Source organism: Chlamydotis macqueenii, chromosome 23 (assembly GCF_036417535.1).
Source record: "Chlamydotis macqueenii isolate bChlMac1 chromosome 23, bChlMac1.mat, whole genome shotgun sequence".
Classification (NCBI taxonomy): domain Eukaryota; kingdom Metazoa; phylum Chordata; class Aves; order Otidiformes; family Otididae; genus Chlamydotis; species Chlamydotis macqueenii.
In genome coordinates this window covers 6852409-6879062 of record NC_141578.1, presented here as the reverse complement: position 1 = coordinate 6879062, position 26654 = coordinate 6852409, and the positions used below count along the sequence as shown (strand labels likewise).

General features: G+C 45.5%; 1 protein-coding gene across 1 annotated transcript; it reads right to left on the bottom strand.

The window, feature by feature from the left end:
• Positions 1-1924: 1924 nt before the first annotated feature.
• On the bottom strand, positions 1925-26654 carry LRIG2 (leucine rich repeats and immunoglobulin like domains 2). Its single transcript, XM_086765378.1, has 19 exons — positions 26389-26654; positions 20613-20684; positions 20053-20127; positions 19437-19571; positions 18782-18925; positions 18504-18647; positions 17776-17919; positions 17378-17521; positions 14551-14631; positions 13626-13697; positions 13418-13486; positions 11848-12011; positions 10346-10666; positions 9163-9444; positions 7969-8418; positions 7573-7722; positions 6051-6332; positions 3584-5418; positions 1925-3537 (listed from the first exon to the last, which is right to left on the bottom strand). Exons 1-18 carry the CDS (start codon positions 26616-26618, stop codon positions 5189-5191), a joined length of 3189 nt encoding a protein of 1062 aa, XP_086621504.1. The 5' UTR covers positions 26619-26654; the 3' UTR covers positions 1925-3537; positions 3584-5188.

Genomic DNA, 26654 nt, shown 5'->3' with positions numbered 1-26654 from the left:
GGAGGAGAGGAGAACCTGGCAGGGGGAGGGAAGGTGGTTTAATGAAGTACCCAGTATTTTGAACCACGGAAGGATTAAAGCAAGGAAGGGATAGGATTTTCCACGAGAACTCAGTCATTAGTGAAGCCCGAGGGTAGATGCAGTTGTTTTCTGTTTTTTCCTCTCTTTGATGACCCAGTTTTTTTAATCTCATCAGCACCAGGCTTCAGCGTTAATTTTTAAATATGCTTGGGTAACTGAGAACATTAACTATTCATGATCTTATCTCCAGTAGCTGTTGGTTCTCTGACACTGCCGGGGCTGAGATGTACATAATGAACCAGGGAGAGCCGAACTTACCAGGGAAGGCAACAGCTGGTTTTTCCTGAGCATCTTGTTGAGACGATCGCAGGCCGGGGTGGGGTTTCACTCGTGCTCCTGCATAAATCAAGGCTTGTGGGGCAGGCTCGTATCACCGAGGCCAGCCCCCTGCGATTGCAGTGGCTTGAAAATACATAAGAGCATGCAAAAAGCCAAGATCTTGGGAATGCTTCGGCTCCGGTTCTCCTGGGAAACCCCAACACAGTTTACAAATACGAGGGGAGCCTCCTGAGCCGGCTGGAGGTGGCAGGCAGCCCTGCTGTCCCCTGCCCAGCCAGGTGCAGCTTGAGCCCAGGCACCGACATGAGCGCAGGCATCTGCGTGAACGCAGAAGAGCCCGCACGCAGAGGAAGGGCGGCGCTGTAACTCTTGCTATGAATGGAGATAACAGAAGAAATGACATTGGCTTACAGCCCGACTTCGCTTTTTGGATGTTTCAGCGTGGGTCCGACGGACAGGACACGCTCCCCTGCGCGCGGGAGCAGACACAGGCCGCAAGGAACTGGGCAGCGCTGCCAAACGCGTCACACGCTCCACAGAAAACCGGGCAGCGACCCAAGGAGAGGCTGCCAGTGGCTGCCCCGGCCTCCGCCGCAGAGCCTGCTCCAACAGCTGTCGGCAAGGCAGGAGCCTCTGCGCAGGCTGGCCGGCGCTCCCGGGAGCCGCATCTGGGGACGCTCTGTGCCAGACTGGTCCCCTGGGCAGCCCCGGCTGCTGCGGCTGGGAGAGGAAAGCCCTGCGCCGGGGGCTGTCGTGTGCCATGCTCCATCAGCAGCAGCACGCCGAGGCGAGTGACTAACTCTCACATGTCAGCCCGCGCATACGCCCAGCTCTTGTAAACGCTTTCCTCGGATGCAAACTTCACTTGTTAGCAGGAACAGAGGATGAGGCAGCTCCAGGAGCTCGGGTTAACTTGGGAAAAACGACACGGTGCTGAGAGCGGTGAACAGGTGAAACGGTGAAGCACACAAAACAGCACGGGAGAGCAAAGGTGATTAGTTACCAGAACGTGAACCAGCACAAGAATGCAGTGATAGCAACAGAGTAAATTACTCAAGGGAATAAACAAAACTTACGCTGGCTTTTAGAAGGGATGGTGGCTGGTAGGGGCATGCACCTCTCCCTCCCACAGCAGGAATGTGTGGGCATGCTCTCATCAACTCGCTTATGCTGACGGTCTGTTGCCAGAAAGAAAATCTCCCTGGTACTTCAGAGGATGCAAGCAGCAGGAGGACAGCATGTGAGCACAGTGATCTGCGAGTCTCCTGGCCCGGAGTCACAGCACGGTGGGAGAGGCACCCACCCATTTTCCAAAAAGGGTACAGGGTGTTTCCTATCGGAAAACCGCAATGAGAATCACAGGATCAGAGAACGGGGGGAGGCTGGAAGGGACCTCCAGAGGCCACCTTGTCCAATGCTGTGCGCAAGCAGGGGCACCTGGAGCCAGTGGCCCAGGAAGCTGTCCAGACAGCAAAGTTCACTGTTTGTTTTCCCCTATGACAACTAAATATCATAGAGCAAAAGGAAATACTTAATCTGCAGACTAACAACGTTGAACTGGATGTTCAAGGTATATAGCTTTTTATTGAATGAAGGTATATTACAATAGACAAACATATATTACACATGCTATACAAAATATACATTCTTATGTGAAAAAATATAAATAGACACTAGGAAATAGCAACAGGGAACAAAGCAGCTTGGCTTATGAACCCCCAGTTCCTGTATTGTTCGTACTTTGGCATTGATTGAACAAACTGTTTGTGTTTACTGGAAACAGAACGGCCACTCTGTCCCATCTGCACCTCCTGGAGGAAAGGGGAAAGAAGAGAGACCTGATTTTTTCTGCAAGTCTGCCTAGGAATTTTTTCACAATGCTAATGAAGCACAGCAAGGCGTTCACCTGCTTACAAGCTTCAGCTATTTACAACCAGCTTTTGGACTTCAAAGAGATACCACTGCTCACGGAAGGATGCAGATGTCCTGATTTGTAACGGCAGCTTCTACAGGCCAGCATCTCACAGAAGTGAGTGCAGCTTTAGCTCCTACACGGCTTCAAGAGCCAGCACTTCAGTTTGTTCTGGTGCAGACAGCATTAATTTTAAAGTCTTGGTCCTGGCCAGGCACATTGTACGTACCTGAAGGGATTTCAGTCTCACTGGGGAGCTGTGCCCAACGCACACCCAAGGTCTGACCTCAGCAGCTGTACTGTGACAGATCTGTAGTAGCTCAACTCCACAAGAAAGGGGCATGAAAGAAAAAGTAGTAAGCTTTTGCCAAATGTGATGAGAGACAGAGCAGCAGCAGGGGTGCTATCTTCCCGCTAGCGGGAAATCGCAGCTCTGCACACGCCAAGCAGCACCGTGCCACAGCAGCCTGCCCGCGTTTCTGCGGAGAGCGGCAAGCAGCCCTAAAAGGAGGAGGCTTTGCTGCTGCTGCAGTTTTATGATCTGCCCCTTCTCATCTGCATTTAAACTGACAGTACTGGGTTCCTGCAACGACTTTGGCCTGAAAATAAGCACCATGTCATAAATGCTGTCTGGAAAGGAAAAGCCTGGAGGAAATAAAGCCAGAAAGGAATGAACTTATGGTTCTTCTTTTAGCACATACGTTATTGAAACATTTCACGTGTCAGAGCCCAAAAAGAGTTTAACACACCTGTGTTTCTCTCTGTGCAAAGGTCAAGGACAGTTGGATCCTCTTACTACTACAGCTGCTGGCCATCAAAGCAACCACAGTTAGCTTTGAGAGCAGGTTAAGAGGCCTTGATAATATTTGCTCATTTGCATAGATCTAACTATTATTCATGCCAAAAGAGCTGTGGGAAAATAATAATTATTCCCAGCACTTCCTCACTCATTTACTCAAATAATCCACGGTCTCAGAAGTTTCAGCTGTGATTCTGCATGACTGCATCTGATACTCCAGCCACACACCCCTCTATCTAGGAACGGATCAAGGGGAAGTCCTGCATACCTCTCTTGGGCTGCTCCAGAAAGGTTTTTCTGTCTCTATAAAAATACACCACGCAGCTGTTTTCATTTAGCTCATCTCCTACAGCTACAAAAAATGCAGTGACTGGTGAGAAAGCCCCTTGCTCTTCAGGTGTGAGTATACAGCCTAATGTTGAAGCACTCTAGCACTGAGCACACCACACTTGCTGAAAGCCCATCACTGATGAGTCTCTGTCGTGGTTTTGTTTAGTGAGGGGGGGCTGAACTACGACAGTCTCTAACCCTCCCTACACAAAGGTGCATTTTCCCAGGAGAAAGAACTTCTCAGGAAGTCTTTATAACGTTCTTCCTCCTAATTCTGTCAGGCACATTCCACTAACTCATGAAGTTTGCGCTTCCTCTGTTTTAGCAAGTACTGGATTTTCAACACTGAGTGGTTCCCTGCATATTGTTTCATTTCTCACCTGTCAAATATTAAACATTTTGGTCATGCTGAGGTCTAGGGAACTACTAGAGAGTTCAAGAGGGCAACAATTTTGCCTGATACTTTATGACAGAAAGAACACAAGCGCTTTAAACTACATATGCCTCTTGGCTGTGCAGAGCAAACAGACAGTCCGCAGTATAGTTCACTGAGAATTTATCAAATGATCTCCCAATTTATCCAATGCTTTTCATCACATCATTCTTTTTTAAAGTTCATTCAACTGTCAGCGAGGAAAAAATACACAGAGACCTCTCTGCAACATACACACTACAAAGGCTTTTTTTAAAGATAAAAGCTTAGACAGACTTCTGAAACAAGCTACTCAAAACTCCCAGCTCATAGCTATCTGACCAGATGGCCAGAAGGAAACGTTTTGTGTACCGCTCTTTTGGTCTGCCATTTTCAAGAACCTCTGGGAAGCCGGACACTAAAGCCTGGAACACAGGCTAACACCACTTCTGGATGCAGGGTCTGCTGCGCTTTACGCTCTACTGCACAAAACGGGTGCCCAATACAGAGACAGAAGGACTCAACGCGTAAATGGGTCAAACTTGGGATTCTGCTAACGCCATGAAACGGATCGGCTTGCAGGCAGGTCGACCAGGCTGAATGCACACAGAGCTGCACGTAACGAGGAAATTCATCAATATCACAGTTTCACCACGTACCTATAGTAAATGCACTTCTTTCCAAAACAAAGACAGCTCTGTCCCCTCAGAAACAAGCTCTCAGTCCACCAAAAATCCTCTCCATATGGCTTGATACGCAGCTGTCAGGACTAACAGTATGATACATACTTTGGCATAATAAAAAATATATTTACATTACAGGCAACACATTTATATGCTTAGCGTATACAAAATATTTATAAATGCAAATTTATTTACAACTAGAGTCCATTATTCATAGGAGAAAACAAGCCCCAAAGTTAGACTGGTGACAGACGCCTGCCAGCTGTCTAAGGAACAAAAAGCTGGCCAAGAGTTTTACGCTTACAGTTACTGGGGAATTCTGTGAGGAGGCCCTGAACATTTGTTTTCAAGCAGACAATGCAGTGTGAAATAGCTATGCATTCTTCAGAGATTTTCAAAGCATGCACCGACACAAAGGCTGCTTCCAACGTCAGAAAATCCATGTTTTCATGCTATTTTTGGGGACATCACTAACATCCATGTGTTCTGTTGCACATTGCCATTTTCCAGCACGCAGAAATCTACAGAAAAGGGCATGTGCCACCTCCTCCCAGGGAGCCTGACCCTCTTTAGTCAGCCCGTCATTGCAGACACGCGTACACAAGCATCTTTGGCCTTGGGGTTAATCCTGAGGTAGTAAATACAAAAAGTCAGTTGATATGGATCTGCTTTCACGACTTCATTTGAGTGCCTTACGTGGTTTCGCTATAGTCATGAATGTTCCGTGTCCTATTAAAATCAAAGTTATGTTCACGTAACCTGTGGCAAGGTCTGGGCGAAGCAGCTTGTTCCCGGTCACTGTCAATAATGCCCTCGTTTCGAAGAGGTCGTGGGGTCTCACGGGCTGACTGCTGATGCAGAAAGTGTGAGTGAGAGCGCGCGAGGTCTTTGTTTACTCCCCATAAAGGAAGCTGAAAGGGTTCTGAGGAAGAAAAATTAGAAGATGAACAGGAGTGAGTTCATGATAAAGGCACTAAAATTTTAGCCAGATTTGAGTTGTGCAATAACAGTCTTCCTGAGGTTATTTTCTCTGGTTTTGAGAGCATATTTTACTGGATGCTCTCCTGTTTCATCGATCTGTTACAGTAACCAGAAACAATACACAGTTTCAGTGTGAATTTTTAAAACGGCTACCTGCAAGACAGTCCACATAAAACCCATCAATTTACGGGGAAAAAAAAAAATACTTTTGGAATTCTTTGAAACTCAGGCCAGCTCAAACAGAAGGGCTTCTTGAGCTTCCTATGCGAAGCTGTAACTCCTGCCTAATAGATGTCCTTGAAGGACATGCAAAGGACCACACTCCACAAACTTTAGGAGATGAACCGCAGATTAAGAAATACCATCTTTTCAACATCATCCGCTTCAACTCTTGGGTACTGGCTGCAAACTGAGGGCTAGTTCTGAGAACGGTGGTTAACACACAACACACAGATGAGTTACTCCACAAACTATGGTCACTTGAAGAATCAGCTGTGTATCAACAGCGAAGGGCAGCACAAGGAAGGCAGAGTTACCAGGGACAAAGCAACAAAAGGAAAAGTGGACACTCACCACTAATCTGCTGGGGAGGTATTTTCTTTTCACTTATTTTGTCATGGTTGGTAAGGAAGACAGGCACGTCTCTGTCTGCCAAGAGATTGTCAAGAGTACTGGTTTCATGCTGGGTGCGTGCTGTGTATGTTTCCTTAGGCATCTGCACCATCAGATTAGGGAGAGTTTGATCCAGGGGGTCCTCTTCTGCGATGTAGGCATAGGGACAGTACTCTCGCGTCCTGGAGTAGATGTTTGCGTTGTCGTAACAGTCTGAGCAGATCACCAATGGCGCTGTGCCACCTGAGAAACGAGAGGGAAAAATTAAATACTCTCAAAGGGGATAAGGACGCTTGATTTCCACAGACTCTTTCATGTCTCAGCACGATCGTGTATTACAGCAGCACAGCTGGAAGGGCCGTTATGGAGTTAACGTGGCCGCAGAGCACTCACCCTGGCTGTTTACTGGGAATGCTCTAGGTTCACCACCACCCAAATTCCCAACAGCACTGCCCTTCCGAGGCTGACCAGGGGAAAACCACGGACACAAGCAAGAGCGATCTCACGTTTGCTCTCCTGTTTCAAGGGCAAAAGGGTTCCATGCAGGTCCAGCCAGTTTGGGCAGCAGGCTGAAAGAGCCCTGGAATCAAACCAGGACACCTATCCACATCGGCTAATGCTCTTGTACCAGGCTCGTACCCGGCACGCCCACGCACCTCAAACCAGGTGACACAGTGGTCACTGAGACAAGCTGCTTCTCAGCTCCTTCCTGATACAGGCTCTAGTGTTGTAGGACTACAGACTAGCGGGAATGGATCATAGGACAGATGGGAAAAACTTATACTGGAGGACCACTTTTGAAAGCCAGCCTAAGGACTGGATGGTAAAAACAGCATCTCTACAGACTCAACGACACAAATGCCCTGAAAAGCATTCAAACAAGGCAGGGAACAGTGCAGACCCGTCAGTTACGACTGTAGCAAGCGGACTATATGTCTGGCAGAGGCAGTAATTTTTTGCTAAGGACAAAGTACAGCAAGTCACCTTCCAAGTGAACTTTATTTCCACCTCGATTGCCTGGACTCTTGAAATGCCAAAGGAAAGAAATGGCATAAAAAAATCTACCTTGACATTTAACCTAGGGATTCTTTAATGGCATTCCCACTCTGAAGCAAAGAGCCTCTGGAGGGAACTGTACTACTCTGGCAGCTGGAGGACAGCAGTCATGACATCTACATGCAAAGGCACTCATGGCGCACATGAGCCCAGGCATTGCTGGACCAAAGATTAAAGGACACGCATGGAACACAGAAGCCTTAACAGCAGAACATAAACAAGCACTAGAAGAAAAACAGGAGATGTCTCAAACTCAGAATGATCAATGGAAATTTTAGGACCAACTTGAATACTTCTCTAGAAGTCACCGTTGGTGTCAACGCGCAGTACCACCCGCACTGTGCAATACCGCTGCCAGCTACGAGCACTGCACCACGCACCGGCATCCTGCTGAAACACAGGCAACACACGTGAGGGCTTTGCTTACCGTCTGTGCCTTTATGCACGTAGCTACCAGCTGAAGGCATAAGCTGCTGATGGCTTCCTGCCTCTGAGTTACTGTAGCCTTCCTGAGGCTCTGACAGGGTTCCCTGGGAGGACAGATAGCTGGGAATGTCGGCAGGTAGGTTCATCTCCTCTGCAAGGCAGAATTAACATTGATGACATCACCAGCTAAGTGTGAAGATCTCAAGGTAGTACTAACACCGTTACCTACATTAACAAAAATGTAATCCAGAATTCCAACTCACATGTAGTTATCTTTTTTTCCTACGGTCTTAGTTCTGCAATCTTATTCATCTCTAACAAATCCAGAAATTCTACCGCTCTTAACAAGAGTTTTGGATCAAAGCCAGGGCTGAAGACTGTTGCTTTTGCACTTTACCTGTGTTAGTGATGCTGTAATCTTCACTCTTCCTTCTCATGTGGTAGATCACGATAACCCACACCAGGGACGTTCCCACCACGCAGCACACCACAACAATAATCACAATGCCTACTGTTGTCCAGCCGTCCTCCTCGTGCACAATGCCGCTCTGGGAAGAATCACAATTTGGGGAAGCCAGGACATTTAGGTAAATATGGCCACGCTCGGTGCCCAGTGTGTTGGACATAATGCACGTGTACTTCCCAGCATCCTCCAGCCCAGCATCCACGATGATAAGAAGCTGATTGGCCGCAGCAAAAAAATGCCGTTCTGTGACTGTCAGCGGGCCATCGTCTTTAGTCCAGTTGAGGCGAGGGGCAGGACTGCCCCCAGCTATGCACTGCAAGACAGCCGTTTCACCTCGCGTTACTGTTCTGTCTTCCAGGGGCCTAACGAAGGAAGGAGTTTCTGTGACAGCGGAGGAAAAAAAAAATAAAAATTGTCAGATAACTTCATTGTGCAACACCAGTGTCTACTACCTGGTATTTAAAACTTTGATCTTACAACCTGAATGTAAATTTGAGCGATGAAACACAAGATTCAGGAAATCCTGTGAGTTCAGCTCTTCTACGGATCACTGCTTTATGTATTCCAATTCTAAATTTGCGTATAATCATAATGTTAAAAGTCAGTGTCTTTAAAAAATACTGCACTCTAGAAGGAACTGTCCTTCCATGATTACTCAGCATAGTTCATGTTACCTGCAACTAAATTTGTCATAAGACAACACAAATTATCTATCCAGTCTACACCGCTGGATTGAGATACGCCTCCCAGCTCTCTCCTGCAAAGGCCATACTAACTTCACTGGTCAGCACTGTAGCTTAGCTTCTGAAGCTTCACTGTTCAAAAATCACGTCAAGTGCTGCACTCAAATGCCCCAAACCACGCAAAGCAGTTAGAGACACTGTTCCAGAGGGAGCAGCCGTAAATGTAAATTCGGGGGAGAGGGGGTGGGGAAGCCGTGGGGGAAGAAAGTCTTTTCTCGTTCCTCACTGCAGAATAACATCTACCGCTAGAGGAAACGGAAACCATGTTCTTTATATTTTAACTTCATTCATTCAGACTTAAGCTTGCTCCTTACAGATAAGCTACACTAGCACTGCAGAGCTGAAGTGATCCATGTCAAACACAGACTAGCGCACCGCTCACCTAACACGGTCAGCGTGGCGTTCGCTGACAAGCCACCTGCAGTGTTCTGTGCCATACAGCTGTAGATTCCCATGTCTTCTATTTTCACATTTGCAATAAAGAACACGTCATCCTCAGGCATGACGTGCATCCTCCTCTCTCTTGCAGCAGGGAAGTCTGTGCCACCATCTTTCTGCCAGGAGATCTGCGGAGTAGGGTGGCCCTCCGCAGCACACTCCAGTCGCGCCATCGCCCCAGTGCGGATAGTGAGATCCATGGGGGTCTTCAGGAAAGAAGGTAGCTCTGGATCAAAGGAGAAGATGTTTCAGTATTTTCAGTTACAGGGAAAAAGCAGCAAAAGCGCCACAGCACAGAGAATATCCGAAAACAAACAAATCTGAAACATACCTGTAGTCTTCCCCAGAGAAAGGGGGAGATTCTTCTGAAGAACTGTGCAAGTTTTCAGCAGTCATTTCTAAGAGTCTGTCCTCCAAATTTAAATACCTAAGTATCTACAGTGTTCACTTAAGATAATCTGAAGGACAACATTTCTCACGGGGAAAAGACAGAAAAAAGGTTTAGCCTTCTTCATAAGCCCTCTGTCACACTTTTTCTTCCCTGGTAACAGGGAAGGTGACATCCATCTCACCAGTTCAAGTCTGCATTACCAAGTCTGGACAAGCACCTCTGCTCTCAGATACAACGGAGATCAGTGGTCCACTAACTGATGTGAACACTCTCGTCTTACCTCTCTCTTCCCTCAAGACAAAATAAATAGAACCATTATGGCTAAAACCAAAGGACTTCATAATTGATATTTCAGAGTTTGTTTCGAGTTCCACCAGTTATTTTCAGTTGAGTCTTCTCTAGCTTTACAAACACACGGGAAAGGTGCGTAGTTCTGAAGAGACAGCAGAGGGAGCTTTGAGTTTAAGAGACTTCTACCTCAATTTAACTATAGGAACAATTAATTGTGTTATAATGAAAGCATGCGAGATATCTGTCCCTTTTGAAAAGTGAACAGAAGGCTTTCACCCAGGAAAAAACAAAACAAAACAAAACCAACTTCTTTCCCGCTGTATAAACAGGTTTGATACGTCCACATACCAGTGAGACAGTCTTACAAGACTATTTTGGGCCAGCTCCAGTGAAAATCAGGCTTGTAGCTATTTAAATAAAACTTTAGGTTAAAACTGTTTCTTACCATTGACAGTCAGCTTGGCTTTGTTGGAATAATTGGAGCCGAAGTGATTGGTGACGATGCACTGATACTTCCCTTCATCAGTGAAATTCACATTGAAAAGGTGCAGGACAGTGGTATACTCGACCACCTCGCCACTTTGCTGCTGGTATCGGGCAAAATTCTCAACCTCTGCGTCACACAATAATTCACTGTCTTTACGCCAGGCAGTGGACATGGGTGAATCACTGCTGCTCACAGCAATGCAAGTCAGAGTCACGTTCATGCCTCGCAGAGCCGTCGTGGTCTCAGGGTGCACTCTTATCTGCGGTTTAGGGAAATTATCTGAAAGCAAAAGCACCATAGTAAGTTACTTGCTTCTTCAACTTGCAATTAATATTGCAAGAAAACTCACTCAAAGGACAATGTAAGCAGAAAGCAAGCTTTGGGAACAGATGTCCTCTTGAGGTGCACACATTCAGCTGTTTTCAGTTGGAAATCAAGCTGTGGAAGAAGATTAGAACCACACAGAGGCAGAAAAAGCATTGAGAACCATCAGTGTAGAAGCATGGCCTTCAGCAGCGCCCAGTGTTTTGTGCAAGGTCTGGAACTTGTTATATTTAGATCCCACAAAAAGCCATGCTCAGCTGAAGAGCCAGGCTATTTTACAAAAGACTGAGACTTATTTTCAGATAGTTTAAGTATCTTGAAGAGCCTTTCAAAGTTCTACGAATACAAAGCATAGCAAACTGGCAGTTCACTATCTCACCCCACTCAGTGAGAGTTATTTCAATACTTGTTACTCCAGCAAAGATTCTCCCAGGCACACACCGTATCCAGTGTCAGGCACCACGGTGGTGATATGTAGGCTTGCACCTACATGATGACTATTTTAGCTTTTACCACCAAAAGAATGAAAGAATTGTGTACACACAAGTAACACTTATCAGATGGCTCACCTGGAAAACGAAACACCTGACTATTTCCAGGTCTGTCACAGACTTCACACATGACTCCGGGCAAAGAGTCTCTCAGTTTTCCACCTCACAGTTCAGTTACAAAAATAAACAGACTTACGTCTGAAACTGTGGTGGCAGAGATCAGATACACATTACAGATCAGGAGCATCAGAAAACGTGGCAGAATATTAACTACTCTGGTCTGGCTGGTACGCACAAGGACCGATGTGGAAGCGTCAAGCAGCCCTTCCAAAGCTAAAGACATTTATAAGCAGGGAGAACGAACACATAATCAGTTTTGTAACAGTAATCTAAATTATAAACAATGCCATCTAACAGAATTACTCCCTCGGGTTAGCTCCAGTGCTCAAACACAACGAAACAGAGCAAAGAGAAACAGGATTACATCCCAAGCTCCGAAGCAGACCCAGTGATGTGTGCAGCAGCACATGTGTGTCATGGCCAAGAGCAAGCACCTCCAGCAGTGCTACAGCCTGATTTCAGAAAGGTACCTGCACAGATTTATGTTACCATGCTTTTTCATCAGAAGTCATTACAAATACAAACCACAGACAAAGTCATCAGGGTCCACGCTGAGAAGGCTTTGTCCCGCTAACCATTCGGGATGTGCACAGCTCACATTCACAGCCTGCTGCAAACGGCTGCCTGCGAGCCACTGCGGCAGCCATTTCAACTGGCAGTCACAGAGCAAGCTGCTAGTGTTCAGAACTCTGCAGAAACAAGGGGAAACAAGAGTGGGATTTAAGTCCAGTATTTCACTTTCCTACGTGTGATTTCATGCAGCAAAACAACTTAGAGCACATACATTCAGGAATTTCAAGATTTACAGTGTTCTTTTACACCTCTGGGTATTTATTACAAAAATGTTAGCTATGTATGCTATAAACAAACCAGAAAAACCTTCTCTCTGTGTCAGCATTAAAATCTTACATTTCTTTTTAATCCTGAAGAAAACAATGTTGGATTTTCAACTTAAAAAAAATATTTAGCCTGTCTTCACAACTATCCCATCCTTCTTTAAAGCAATTAAAAGGAACTTAACCCTGCAGAGCAGCCTGTCTCAAACTAAACACACTTGCCATTATAAAATGAATGTAAGCCCCAATATTTATTTTCATGCCAGACAATAAATACTTAAGAATGAAAGTGATTTGCTCCAGACAGGTATCTACTGCAGATTTTCTTCATTGCTCCACAGAAAAACTGCGAACAGGAAAGAATGATGGGTCACTTTTCCCCCACCACCTGCTTTCAAACTTTCCTTAAATACTACGTACAGTGTGACTGACTGGAGGAAGCCCAGCGTTTTAGCAAGAAGTGATTTGCCACTGGACGAACACAGTAGTGAGGGAGGACAGGCACACAAACGAGCCAGGACTCCATCCTGCTCTTTGCCCATATACACCAATGATTTCCCACTTCTAAGATACATTAGACAAGGCAATGAAAATCTTAACACCTAAAATGTGTCTCCTTAAACTGGTAGATCTTGTGGAGTAAGTCCATCTGGCCAAGACTAACTAATTGAATAACAGTTTTAAAACAGATTACCAATATTCAGACTTTATCTCGTTGAGATGACTGTATTACAGTAGGATTAGCCTTGGCTGTGAAGGTCGCTTCACATTATAATACTTTAAGTGTCTGAAGATCACAAGAGGCTCTAGCAGCTTCAGCATCTGCTGAACAAGTAAAAATTCTTGTCTAGCTGTCAATTTTAAAGTCTTTCCCTAGCCCCAAAAACAGGAAGACAGAACGTAGCATTTGCTAGCCCCCTGAAAGACTCCTGATGAATAACCTCTTTTGTTCACCGTCTACATGCTAGCGTGTGCTAGTCTGCTGCAAAATCAAAGGACATTAACAACTTAACGGTTCAGTGCTGCAATAAAACATTATTTTCTACTTATTGCAACTAAGGAAATGGACATGCAGATTTTATCAAACCTTGGATCTAAGTATACAGCTACTGATTTTGAGTCATAAATTTATCAGCACCGCTTTAAATATTTCATGATGAAACCAGAAACACTTCTGTCAACTTCAGCCAACCCTACAATGCCTGAAGGATTCTTTACGAGGTCGGTAAAGAGACTGTAAGCAATTGTCATGAACTTACAGCTCCTTCAGGTGAGCCTGGGCAAATGCATTTTCTTGGATGGACATTACTGCATTGTTGCTTAAATCTCTGTAAGTGAAGCAAAGAGAACAATAACGGGTAAGTATGATTTCATACGCTACCTTCAGTTAAATTCCTGAAAATCTGAAAGCGAATACAAGACTGAAGTTGACAAATAATTAGAAGTTCTACAAAGTAAAGTACTTACAGATGTTCAAGTCCTTCAAGACCAGAGAACGCTTTTTTGGTAATTGACTTAATCTGATTTCCTTGCAAGATTCTGAAAGATAAAGCCCCCCAAACCCAGAAACCAGTCTGAATGTCAATGTGAATTCAAAAATAAAACCCAAAAGAAGTTCCCTATGATGTTTAACTAAGTTTTATTCTAATTCTAGCTCAGCTAAAAGATCAAATACTGTTCTTAGAGCTGAAGGCCCAACTAATTTTCCCAAAATCAGGGTTTCTTTTCCATTCTTAACTTAGAGATTTGGGTTAGAGACGTCTCAGAAGACAATTTAAGTCAGCAGAATGAAACAGTAGTAAGTAGAACTTGGGAGTGGAGCAATAGCTTCCTGATATGGAACTGCCACAAACACATCAGCTCCCGAGACCACACTCGCGTATCAAGCAATTTGTTACAATCACTGTAGGAAGCTTCTTCCTGCGGAGCTACAGACAAAGCACACAGCACTGGACGAAAAGCGTGTAGTCTAAGTACTGAAAAGCTGTTAATTCAACAGTCTTTCTATTTGCTCAAAAATACTTTGTTGGGTTGCTTGGGTTTTTTTTTTTTAAGCGTTAACTTTTACCCAAACTAAAGCATCACAAAAAGTGACAGTCAACACAGCAGGACTGAGCTGTTCAATAATAAATGCAGTCAAATACTTATCCTTAATTTCTTCAAATTGGTGCTGCAAGGCGATCAAGTGCTACACAGATGCAATGCTCCTGAACATGGAACCCAAGCCTACCTCAAGAGGTTGCAGCACACAAGTGGAAACACACTGAATACATCTACCAGCTGAAAAGGCTTTCTGCCTCGCGTCATTGATTTACAATTACTTAATATTTTGCACTCTCTCTACTCTGCGTGCCTGGGAAGCACTGTCATTTCAATGGTTTGCAATACATACAGTTTATCCAGCCTGCTGAGTCCCACAAATGCTTCATTTGCATCCTCTATGGCCCAGGAGATCTCATTGTTCCGCAAGTCCCTGCAGGAGAACAGCTTTCTTATAAAGAAGCCTTGTAACATCGTCATGACCACTGCTAGTGGTGAGCTGGGGACAGAGAACTTAACTGTTGTGCAGGCCTGCTGTGGTGTTCTGGCACAGCGTCACCTGGAAGGTCTCCAATCTTTTGTAAAGCTAAACTTGCCAGAAGGTGAACACATTGCAGCTCAGAGATGCAAGGGAAAACAGACTTGTTCAGGATCAGTGCCGCAGACAGAACCACAAACAAATTCTGCAGTGCAACTTCTTGATGTGGTATTTCAGGAAAGACCCAGTCTGACTAGCACTCGTCAGGTGATGGAGTATTTACCAGGAGCGGGGAGAGGCTCCTGGAGCAAGTCGGGTCCTGTCAGTGAATTACCCAACACGCCAGCAGCATTAACCTTCCTGGGTAACAGGCTTATAACAGCATTAGCATATTAAGAGATTACACACGGGTTATAGCGTGAGGCTGCCAGGCACAAAGTAGCAGATTTTCAGAATGAAGTCGATATTCTCCTCACAAAGCTCGTTACCAGCTAATGGGATTTCTGTTTGACCTCTGCACAGCACCTTGGCCCCTCACATCGAAGAGCGGGCTAAACAGCAAAAGCAATACAGCAATATGGTTCGGAGAGCGTTAAACACTTTCTTAGAGAGAGGAAAAATAAAGTCAGTGACATTTTTAGCCTGACTGGCTTGGACTGAGCCAAGAGTTTCTGTCAAAGCCGTAGTTTTCATCTGTTTTGATACCACCGTGCACAGGGAGAGTGTTTAAAGGAAAATACACCAATGAAAAATAGTCTGTATTGCATTTTACCAGATTTATACGCATCAGCTTGATGGAGCTTCCAGACAAGTCCACTGACACAGAAGGCCAGCTACATGTACAAGCAATTGTACACACCATGCCATATAAACACTTTTCTCCTTGTGCTAATGGTAGAAAAATGCAGCACCTACTTTCCCTTGGGTGAGACTGTAAATCACATAGAATATTATCCTGGAAGAAACTGGGATCAACCTCCAGGACACTGTTAGTGGTAACACAATATTTTCTTATTTTTCTTACTTTGAAATACAAAAGTCTTAGTCTTAACACCTCACAGCAGTCATTTCCACAATTAATATATATACACTTTAAAGTTTAGGACAAAAAGAAAAGAATTCCATGACAGATGCATCACAAAGTCTCAACAAATATGGCCTTCATACTTGCTCACATTAAGCATTTTCCTCTTTGAAAATTATTCAAGCTAAGGTACTTGACATGGTCATGATTTAATGAGAAGAATAAGCCAATTTATTTCCAGGTTGCTAATTCTTGCGATTTGAAACTTGTTTCTAGAATTATCTCCAGATGTGCTTCAGAGTTTCAGACCGTGAATGCTGGAGGGGTATCAATGCCAAGCTACTCGCAGTATTACAAAGTAAATAATGCAATAAGACGTCAAACTTCCAAACTTCAGTGCTATTCTTAGATACACCTTTAATCCTACCTTGCTCTTATTACCTTGTAGTTAATACACAGTTTTACAGTTTATTCTCATTAATTAAAGCCATATTGCAGAACAGCAGCAGGAGCTGGATGTATAGAGGAATATTTACATCAGCCTTAGCATTGAAACAACCAGTACACAGGCAACAACAGAACGAATCTGACAGCAACACGTATCTCCTGTTGTTGGAAGTATTTTTACACTCCACTACTCGGACCACTTAGCAAAATGAGTGAGCAACCCAACAGAAAAGCCCCTCATTGTGTGCGCGGAGGGGTTGGCTCCTCATGCCTGGCTGGGCACGAATGCCTGGAGCCTTTTTAATCACCATTGCCCTCCGTCCTGCGCATTCCAACCCCCAAGCGAATGGCCAGCCGCTCAGCTGTTGACGCCCCTGAGGGGCCCAGGAAAACCTATTAATTAATCTGCTCTTGTTCTTCTTCATGCTACTCTAAATCCAAGAAATTAGTTTTAATTATTTCATTAAAAGGTTGCATTAAGGTTACCAGAATATGACTGCTTACATAAATCTCTCTGGTGAGTTTGCTTATTTAAGCATTTATTTAATGAACTGACAGAGGGGTTATAAACTTTCACTCCTTTCTCAACTACCATTGTTTAGGATGATTACAACTATTCAGATCTACTTGGGACACTTTTTTTTTTTTAATTAAGAGCCAGGATTGAGTCTTTTCTTGTCAGAAATATCAAACAGCTGCAGCTGCTACGAAAGGTCCTGGCAAGTGCAGAGCTGTGCCTCTGGCAGCAAGAAGTAATCCTACACCTCTCCCATACACTACGCCCACGACTTCAGAACACAGCCAGGGTGGGCTGGACCACACCTTCTACAACCAAATGGATTCTCCGCTGGGTTTCTGAGGTTTGAACCTTAACAAAACCTTCTGGAATACAGACAGGTCCAGGCTGACCATTCACTCCACAACTGGCATTTACACAAGCTGACTATCCACACCTTCTCCCAGCCGGTATGACATGTAACGGGGCACTCGAGGTCACCAAGCCGCTGTTTCTTATCACCACTAAAATTAAGTGGTTGGTTTGTTTTAGCTGGGCCAGAACTCTGCTATCTCGGCAGACCAAAAGACTATCATGCCCACCACACCTGCAGGCAGGAGAGCATACAACGATGCCAGAACACTGATCTCAGGCTTGCACAAGGCAATATTCGTCATTTCCAAAAGCTGCACTGCATTACACCGAGATTTTAACCAGGAGCTTTCTGTACTTACAACGTCCGAAGATTTGTCAGACCTCTGAACACACCATCAGCAATGTGACTGATGCGATTATCCCCCAGGTTTAGTTTCTCCAGCAAACCAAGTCCCACAAAGGCAGACTCCTTGAGGCGAGTTAGCTGGTTGTACGACAAGTCTCTAGAAACAGTGAACATGCACTTTAAAGGCAAGTAGGGGGGGATTCATTTGAAGATAGTCTCAAAATTGATTAACTATTGCGTTTGGATTCATTCCTCTAACAGAACAGTTATAGATATAAGTAAAATACACAGCATTACCAGGGGCCTAGCAAGGACAACGAGTACTTTGTTGGTCATTCACTCTTGCTACATATGTGCTATCCAACACCGCAACATCACAAAATCCCCAGTGAAAAGCAGCCCACGACTTACAGCTCAGAAAGTCTCTGGCAGAACTCCCATGCATCGGGACTGATCCTGCTGATGACGTTCTGGCTAACATAGAGTTGCTGCAATGTCCGCAGACCATACAGCCAGCCCTTGTTTACTTCTGTTAAGTTATTATGTTCCAGTTCTCTAAGAAATCAGAAGGAAAAACATTTGCCAAATAGATAATCAATGAAACATATATTTACAAAATTTCACCTTGTGGATCTCGAAATGATTTACTAACATTAAGCCTTCGGCAACCTGAAATGCACAATTGTGTTCATTCCATTGAAATCAAAAGGGAGAACTACGGTATATGAAGAACAGCTGCAGTGATCCAGTGGCAGAAGCAAGACTAATATCTGTTCTCAAAGATTATTTCTTTTTTAAAAACCTTTTGCTAACACTGCATGGCACTGCCAAACAGTCACGTAACAAAGAACCATCCTGTGTTAAGGGGAGTGCAAATGAAAACCAGCAGAAAGCAAGCTACAGACTCAAAGTATTCTAGATCACCAAGGGGGAAGAAGTTGGGGAGAGAGTCAGTATCTTTCCACCTCTGAAGTAACCAGACACGATATCAAAATAATGGGAAAATAAAGATCTGTAAATTTGTTTCCCATTATGCTCATCAGTATCTCAGCACAGCGCTGACGTAAGGGAAGCCATGCAGGACACAACCCCCCAGAGCGAGAGCCCTGAAAAGAAATTCCACAACGAGGCATACTCACAATTCTTCTATATTACCCAGGCCAAAGAACGCTCCGTCCATTAGTCTGCTAATCCCATTGCGCTGCATTTTTAAGGATTTTAAGGATTCCAGCCCTTGGAATGTAAGACTTTCCACTATTTTAATCCGGTTCCTTTTCAGTTCCCTTTTATAAAGATGACATTCAAATATTAGGACATCTTTCGATGAGCACCACTTTGTGAAAGTCAAGAAGACAAACTGAGATGAACAACACAGCTGCAAACGCTATGTTTTCAAGCTTTCAAGACTGCTACTTACAGAAACTGCACGTGAGGCAATTTGAAGATCTTTGGTGGAATCACACTAATCCTATTTCTGTTCAGCTTTACCACCATTAGTGAACTAGATAAATTATCGAGACAGCCTGCTTCTAGAGTAGTTATTCTGTTATTACTCAGATTCCTAGGAAAAGAAAAGAGGTCTTTCAGAACACAGGCAATTTTATGAAAACACTGAACAAGCACTTCAGAGTGACCACTTATTCCCAGAACTCAAGTTCCTCATGAAGTCACATCAGAAATGTGAATTCTGGTATAACAAACCAAATATTTTTTCCCAAAGCAATCAGTGCTACGAGCTGATTTCTATCGCATGCCCATGCTTCAGTTGGACATGGTTAAGATGTCAGCACTGATCCAACTCAAAATGGGCAGACATCCCATGTCCCTGCTGGCTGAAGTACCTGCACTTTGACAACAGCAGCTATTGTTTTCCACACTATTTGAGAAAATGCAATACAGATTGGTATGAAAAATATATTTCAAGCACATTTGTAGTTACATTGAGCACTGCTACCAGTTCACAAGCCAAGCAAGGTGGCCTATTTAAGACAGTTAACTTAGAGTAGATGAGGTCTTCAACATTATTCTTGTAGAGCCAGGAATCCCAGACGTAACAGATCACTCATACTTACAGGTATTTCAGTTGCATCCGTGGAAAAGAAGAAGCTTTAATTTCTGAGATAAGATTAGAACTAAGATCTAGATTTTCCAGTGAAAGGTAAACTTGGAGTTGCTCAGCATTTATTTCTGGAATGGTATTGTGTACCCTGAAAAATACCAGCAACAAGTATGATTATCAAAACGTCCTACCCTTCAAGTTGTAGAGCTGAAACAGCTATAGGATTCTGTATATCGATTATTAGCAAGTGTCTTAAATGGGACATGTAGCACACACTTCAGAGTGTTAACTCCTCAAGCAACACTGAAAATCCAAGAGCTGACATATGAATAGATTCAAATTCTGGGGCCTGTACTTGGGCGGTTCCTTGTGGGAACTGTCATTCCTAGACTGAATCCTTCACCTTCAAAGCTGCCTGCCTTGGTTGACTGCATCTTATTGGTAATTCATGGTGACTTGATTGTCTAACTGATTTGTATTTCTTTAAAGAGTGCTTACATATTCCCTAAAGCACTTTAGACGAGTAGTATTTCAAGACAAAAGAAGTTGTTTTCCTACACCATGATAGCAGAACTAACACAATTCTCCTGCTTGCTAAACGAGAAAAAGGCAGACAAGCTACTACTTACAATGAGAGAAGAGTTATATTAGAAGTTGTTTCTCCAAAATACGGAATTTCACTTAGCTCATTGTAATTCATTTTCCTTAAAAAAAAAAAAAATAATTACTGACACTTCAAACAGAAGAAAAATCCTAGTGTACACAGTAGAAATAACTGCTATCACAGAACGCATTTAACATCTCGTTATGTTAATAATACTTAGTAGTTGACACAACAGATTTCCTAAAAGCTTAAATACTAATAGTTTGAGCAATTTAGTAGCAAAGCGTGCTACTTTTCACCACTTTCACGGATACTATCTACTTCTCTGACTTAGAATGAGCTAGTCAAAACAAACACATCTCATTTCTTCTTAAGGATATCAGTCTTCTCATCTCTTATGGCAAAATCTGCTCACAAAGCATCAGTATATACATAAAATGTATTGCAACAGCAAGTGTCCATTTTTAATTACCTGGCACTGAATATTTCTGCAAGTCAGACAAGATATCTAAACATGCAGTGAACGTACTAATTAGAATTAGGTATGAGATCTTTCGAGTTTATCCTCACAAAAAAATGACTTACACTTCTTGTAGCGTATGAACGGACAAATCAAGGCTCCAGTTGGATGACAACAAATGATTATGACTTAAATCCCTAGAGAACAAAGAGAAAAGTTAATTCTAGCTCCTGGAATTTAAAAAAAAACAAAACGTGTACACTTTACACAACCTAAAAGTTTTAAAACATATTTTTGATACATGAAATTCATCCTTTGCTAAAGGAAGTTGTTCCTTCTAGCTTGTTCCAGTGGTCACTCACAATGAAAGTCTCGACAGCTCTATTTCTCTGCTTGAGTCGAATAACTTTTTGTTAAAAAGGCTTCTTGAAAGAAAGATCATATCTCATCAGAGCATTTCTCCTTTAAATCGTAGCTTTATCTACAATACTTGCCTATCACAAAAAATAAAAACTTTCCAGGGACACAAAAATAATTTCTTCCAAAACACCTGTTATGGAACTGTTTTTTGGAGCAGCAATCCCCATGTTCTCAGCCTGCCCAGCTTTTCAAAGAAGCTGACTAGTCAGGGCAGGCTTATTTTAAAGGAACAACATCCACACAATGACCAAACAAGCTGGAGGAGAGAAACACAAGGCTGGGAAGCTCATAGAAGGCACGCTTCAGTGCCAGTCGGTTCTGCTTACAGGAAACAAATGCAGGAGTTGGATTGTTTTGATGGGCAAGAGAGCCGTCAAATCTGGTTTTAACGTCCATGTGGATGTGGATGCTATTCCCATTGCTTTAACTCTAAAGCAGCACTTTACTTTTGCCTCAGACTTGGTGCATAAAAGGTTACATGGATAAAACATGGCTGCGCTTCTGAGGGCTAAGTCTTCGGGCACGGGCTATCTCTATCTTGTGATGCGAGCCAAAGCACGACCAAAAAAGCCCAGGTTTATAACGGAAACCCGGTTCTACCCGTACCAGTGAGGAGAGACAGACATCACTCCAAACGGTGAAACCAGCTCGTGTTTTTGACGCCATTCTGGCCCGAGTCCAGAACAGAGACGAGTCTCTGAAGCTGGTGCCGACAGCCCGAGCTGTTGTGTGCTGGAACGGGCCTGGCGCTGCGACCGAGCTCGTGAAACACGACTGAAGCCCACACCGCGGCCAGAAAACCATTGATAGGTGCCGGTATCACTGAACACTGCCTGTTAAATCAAGTCTGTCTCTGCTCGCTAGTTGTGCCTGCCTGGCAGCAAGGCATCGCGCTTCTCACTCCATTTCCAATTGTGACAGCGAGAACAGAGCTGTAACGGGCTATTTTCAGCCGTTGCTGTTCACCTTCTGAGAGTTCCTCTGATAAGGTCCTGGATCAAAGATTCTCTTTCATGATTACAAAAGCAACACAGCAGGGACTTATTACGGCTAGTTTTAAGACCATCAGGCAAGCTGTAGCTACGCTGACACAGGAGACAAAATTCTCCTTTAAGAACAAAACTACCACGTATCTATTAAAACCAATATTAAAATGTAACTGATCCCAGTTAAAAATATTTCCATTGAAAACCAGGCTCAGCTCAGGCTCATGGCACCCACATGCTTATCTGCTCTCGGGATAGCTTTGGACCTGTGGTTGCCTTCAACCACACCAAAGGTCGAATCTGTACGGACACAAAGCTGCCCAAAAATCATGGCTAGGGGAAGAAAATAAATTGTATGGGTGCCCTGGCTGAGGAAGGGTCGCAGTACAAATGTAATCCTTGCTGAGCGCCAGTAAGTGTCAGCGCTGTCACAAGAACCGTCCGTGCACGGAAGACCTGCCACTAACCAGAAGACAACTTGAGCAGGACCTGGTCTTACTCACCCACTCACCCCAGCGCTGGAGGCACTACCGACACTTTTGACGGGTCAGATCAGAATCTACTGGGAGAGAGGAAGGACTTGACAGACTGTCATTAACTTCCGCTCGGGCTCAGCAATACAGATACAGCTCTAGCAATGAATTATTAAAATCCTGGGTGTTGTGGCAAGTCAGACTGTTATTAATGTATTATTTTAATTACATCAAGATGTAAATTATACAGATACAGAGGCAAACAGGTTTCCAAACAATTATTCATTCCTATAAGTAAAAAAAAAAAAAAAAAAGAATCACAGGAACCTGGAGCAGAGAACAGTGCACATGCAGCCACTGAACGCTACGCTGCAGGCCTGCCCCCTCAATACACACAGTAATTAAGCCAATCCTAAATGCCAATAACACAAAAACGGCTGAGTATGACCTGCTGCTGGAGCAGCCTTCCCATGGCAGGAGAGGCTGAGCACTCGGGACACCCTCTCGGGCTGTCTGGACCCACCCAGTGCACCGCAGAGCCCAGCTCATGCCCGCGGCCCTGGGCACGCGGGAGCCATCAGTCACGCTCAGCGGAAGGGGCAGCGAGCGGCAGCGCTGATCCCAAATCCAGAGAAAGACTCTTTCCTGGATCTTTCAAACACGCAGGTACCCAGCCAGGCTGAGGAGACTATCTCGGTGGCGGTGGGTTTAACCAGAGCGGGGAGCACTAAGCCACGCTGTTTCCATTTCTGCTGGCGGTTGGACTAGATGGCCTTTAGAAGTCCCTTCCAACCCAAACTATTCTATGATTCTACGACCTGAGCACAACGCGTGCAGGAAGGATGAGACAAGGGCCACAGAGGATAACGCCACGCTCCTCAAGGTGTCCAGATACTATACTGATGACATAGTCATGCCATGGGTGCTGAGCCAGACCAACCTGAGTGTCAGGCATGCCAAGAGGGCACTGGCAAAGATCTTGGAAGTTAGATTAACATGCAAAGAAAACAGAAACTTGATTTTTCTAAGGTTTTCAGGAAGAACATAACAGAATAGAATGGGAGACACTACAATAATCATCTAGTCCAACTGCCCAACCACTTCACAGCTGACCAAAAGTTAAAGCAAATGATTAAGGGCACTGTCCAAATGTCTCTTAAACACTGCCAGGCACGGGGCCTGCGAGATGAGGGGCTGCTAACACTCAGGTATCCCCCCTAGAAGCCTACTGTCTTGCTACTAAGTTAGAAATTAAGATTTTAATTTAGAAAGCCCAGGAAATTAGTTTTCTATTATTAATCAGATTTGGACTACAACAAAGTTTTCATTAACAATAAGTCCTCTTCCAAGAAGTTGAGGGCAGTTCATACTGAAAACAGTTCTGACATTATTTATCTCTAGTTACTGTCACTGATCCTTTCCTTTTTGAAGCAGACTGATCAGTAAACCCAAAGTGAAATACATTGTCTGATTTTCTGTGTTTATAGATCATTCGATCACACAGCTAAGATTTCTGCTATCATGCAGAACCAGATATACTCCCCTTGCTCTGGAAAAGCCAAAACCAAAGAACCCATCATCTTCTAAGCATCTGCATTTTTAGTGAGGCCCACGTTATGCAAGGCAGAGTAAACATGCAAAATTTGTATTTGAGAGATTCATCTGGTATTGTATACAAAATCATCTAAACATTCGTGAAGTGGTATTCATCTCTGAAGTAAATAAAACAGAACGCACACACCAGATTGATTACTGCACGCTCAGTCCTGGAGACGATCTCCGTTCAGCCCCGCCGAGCACACCCGCCTCCTCCCCACGGCGCTGCGCTGGGGCAGGTGTTGAGGCAGCCACGCAGCCAGCCGTTTGAGAATACGTACGCTCATCCGAAAACCTGCCGTGGACGGAACTAGCTGCACAAATTAACTGACACCTCATCTACTTTTATTTATCGTCTCCCTAGTGACCAGCACATACACACACACTTCCAGGCACCAGTGTACGACGGGAAGGCAGCGACCACCAGCCCCAGGCTTCCCTTTCCCCTACAGACGACTGCCCTACAAGCAGGGCTTGCGTTCTTTGTTCTAAAGGACGTACTGGTAAGATGCAGGCACATCAAAAAATATTCCCTAATATTCCCCACCCTTTTCATCACCAGCCAGGTTATCCACAAAACGTATGTAATTTAGCAGGAAACGTGAAGTCACAGTTGCCTAACTACTTCTGTGATGAAAAGAGTTCTGACGGTGCTCTCCTAGTCTGATTAAAAACAAAGCAAAGTCACCCCCCTCCCCACTGGAAGCATCACCTGCAAGTAGTTTGAGAGAGTTAGGAAAAACAAGAATTTTTAGTCCTCAAAGTTAGGTGAAATGATATCACAGAACTGCAAGGAAAAAGCACATCAGGAACTTTTTAATGCAAGAAAAATTAAGCTTTGATTAATTTTAAACAGCTTGCATGCATTATAGCTCATTTAGATTCAGAACTGCTAGAGTAGTCCCAGTGAAGAAAAAATGTCACCCCCCCACACAGTTTGTCTGCCAAAATCCCGAAAGCCACAACAGAGAACGTACACTTAATTATTGTTTGCAGCACATGTCAGATCGCATAACGCCGCACAGCGCCAGCACCGCTTCTTCCCATTGCGTTTTGTGCCAAGCAGTTTTAAACACACCCTGTCAGCTTGGGGAAAGATGCAAGTATTTGTTGAAGCCTGAACTCCCGCTCTCCGAACAGCATGGATATCGTTTTGGGTATCGTCTGGATGTCGCTTTGCTTCTTAGGCACCTGATGAACTTCCAGGTCACTTTTCCAGGTGCTGCCGCCCTCCCTGACACGCGCTAACACCGAGATACCCTCACAGCTTCCTAAACGCGAAAGGTTTCTCAGATAAGTTAACTGTGCTTCTCTGCTGAAATACACATTTTGCCTTAAACATTTCTGGCTGCTTACTATGCAGGGAAGAGAACTACAGAACCACGATGGGGCAAGGTGGCAAGCCTCCCTAGACATGCCCAGTTTTTAACGCTCTCCTGAGTCCTGCTAGAGGGATTCCTGGAGTTACCCGAACAGTTTGTGCATTTATACTATCTCCCAAATAGGTTTGGTTTTTTTTTTCCCCTCGGTCTGGCATACTGTTACCTCTATCAGCCAGGAAACACGATGACTCCAGGAGAGCCTGAGAACTCCTCTGTGCACAAGAGTGGTCTTTGACATCCCTCGTACTTCAGCACCTCTGCCACCCCCGTGCCCTGCGGCCAAGGGTGGCAAAGGCAACAGTGGCCATGGCAGTAACGGCCAAGGTGCGCTGCCCTCTGCGCCGTGTGAACACCGCTGAGCATGCTGTCTAATTAAACCCTCAGGAGCAGAGACCAAGGGTGGCTCTTAACTGCTCTGTGTGGTTTTTTTGAAAAACAATGGCAGCAAATGCCAAGGGGAGTCCACAATGGTTTTCCTGAGGGAAAAAGAGGGAGGCACCGGGTTGGGATGCAGAGGAAATGGGAAGCTGTAGAACTGCCACAGCACACAGCCGGAGTCGGGGGCTGGAAAGAATATTTCCAAGCGATGCGCCCTACAGCCTGACCAGAAAAAAACGTTAAATCCTGGCTCGACCGGCATCACCGAGAGCCTTACCACCACCTGCTCCCGCTTCGCCTCTCAGCCGGCACCGTCCCCCAGCCGGACACGCGAGCCCGTGCCGCGGGCTCCCCCGCCCTCCCGGGGCGGCTGTCGGTGCCGCAGTGCCAGGCCTCGCTCGCTGCACTCGTGCCAGCCAGGCTCCCTCCGCAGCCCCGGGCCTGCCCGCAGCGCTGCACCGCCGCCCACCGCGACCTGCCGCCTCCGGTCCCCGGCCTCGCACAGCGCCTCGCCCCCGGTCCCCGCTCCCCCGCGCCGGGGCGCCGCCAGGCCCCGGCCCCGCACACACCCCCGCGCCGCCGCCCGTTAGGCCGCGGCCTGCGCACAGCCCCGCCGCCCGTTAGGCCCCGCGGCCTTGCCGCGCCCCGCCCGCCGCGCTCACTCACAGGCCCGTGGTGCCGGCTGGCAGCGGCGGGATCCTCCGCGGGCCCGGGCCGCCGGGCAGGCGGTGCCGGCTGCAGTCCAGCAGGCCGCGGCGGCAGGAGCAGGGCGCGGCGCAGGGCTCGGCGGCGGCCGCCCGCGCCCACAGCGCCGCCGCCGCAAGCAGCAGCAGCACCAGCAGGGTCCGCGGCAGCGCCCCGCGGGCGGCCCGCACGCCCGGCCCCGCTCGCCGCATCCCCCGGCCCGGCCCGGCCCGGCCCCGTGCCGCCCG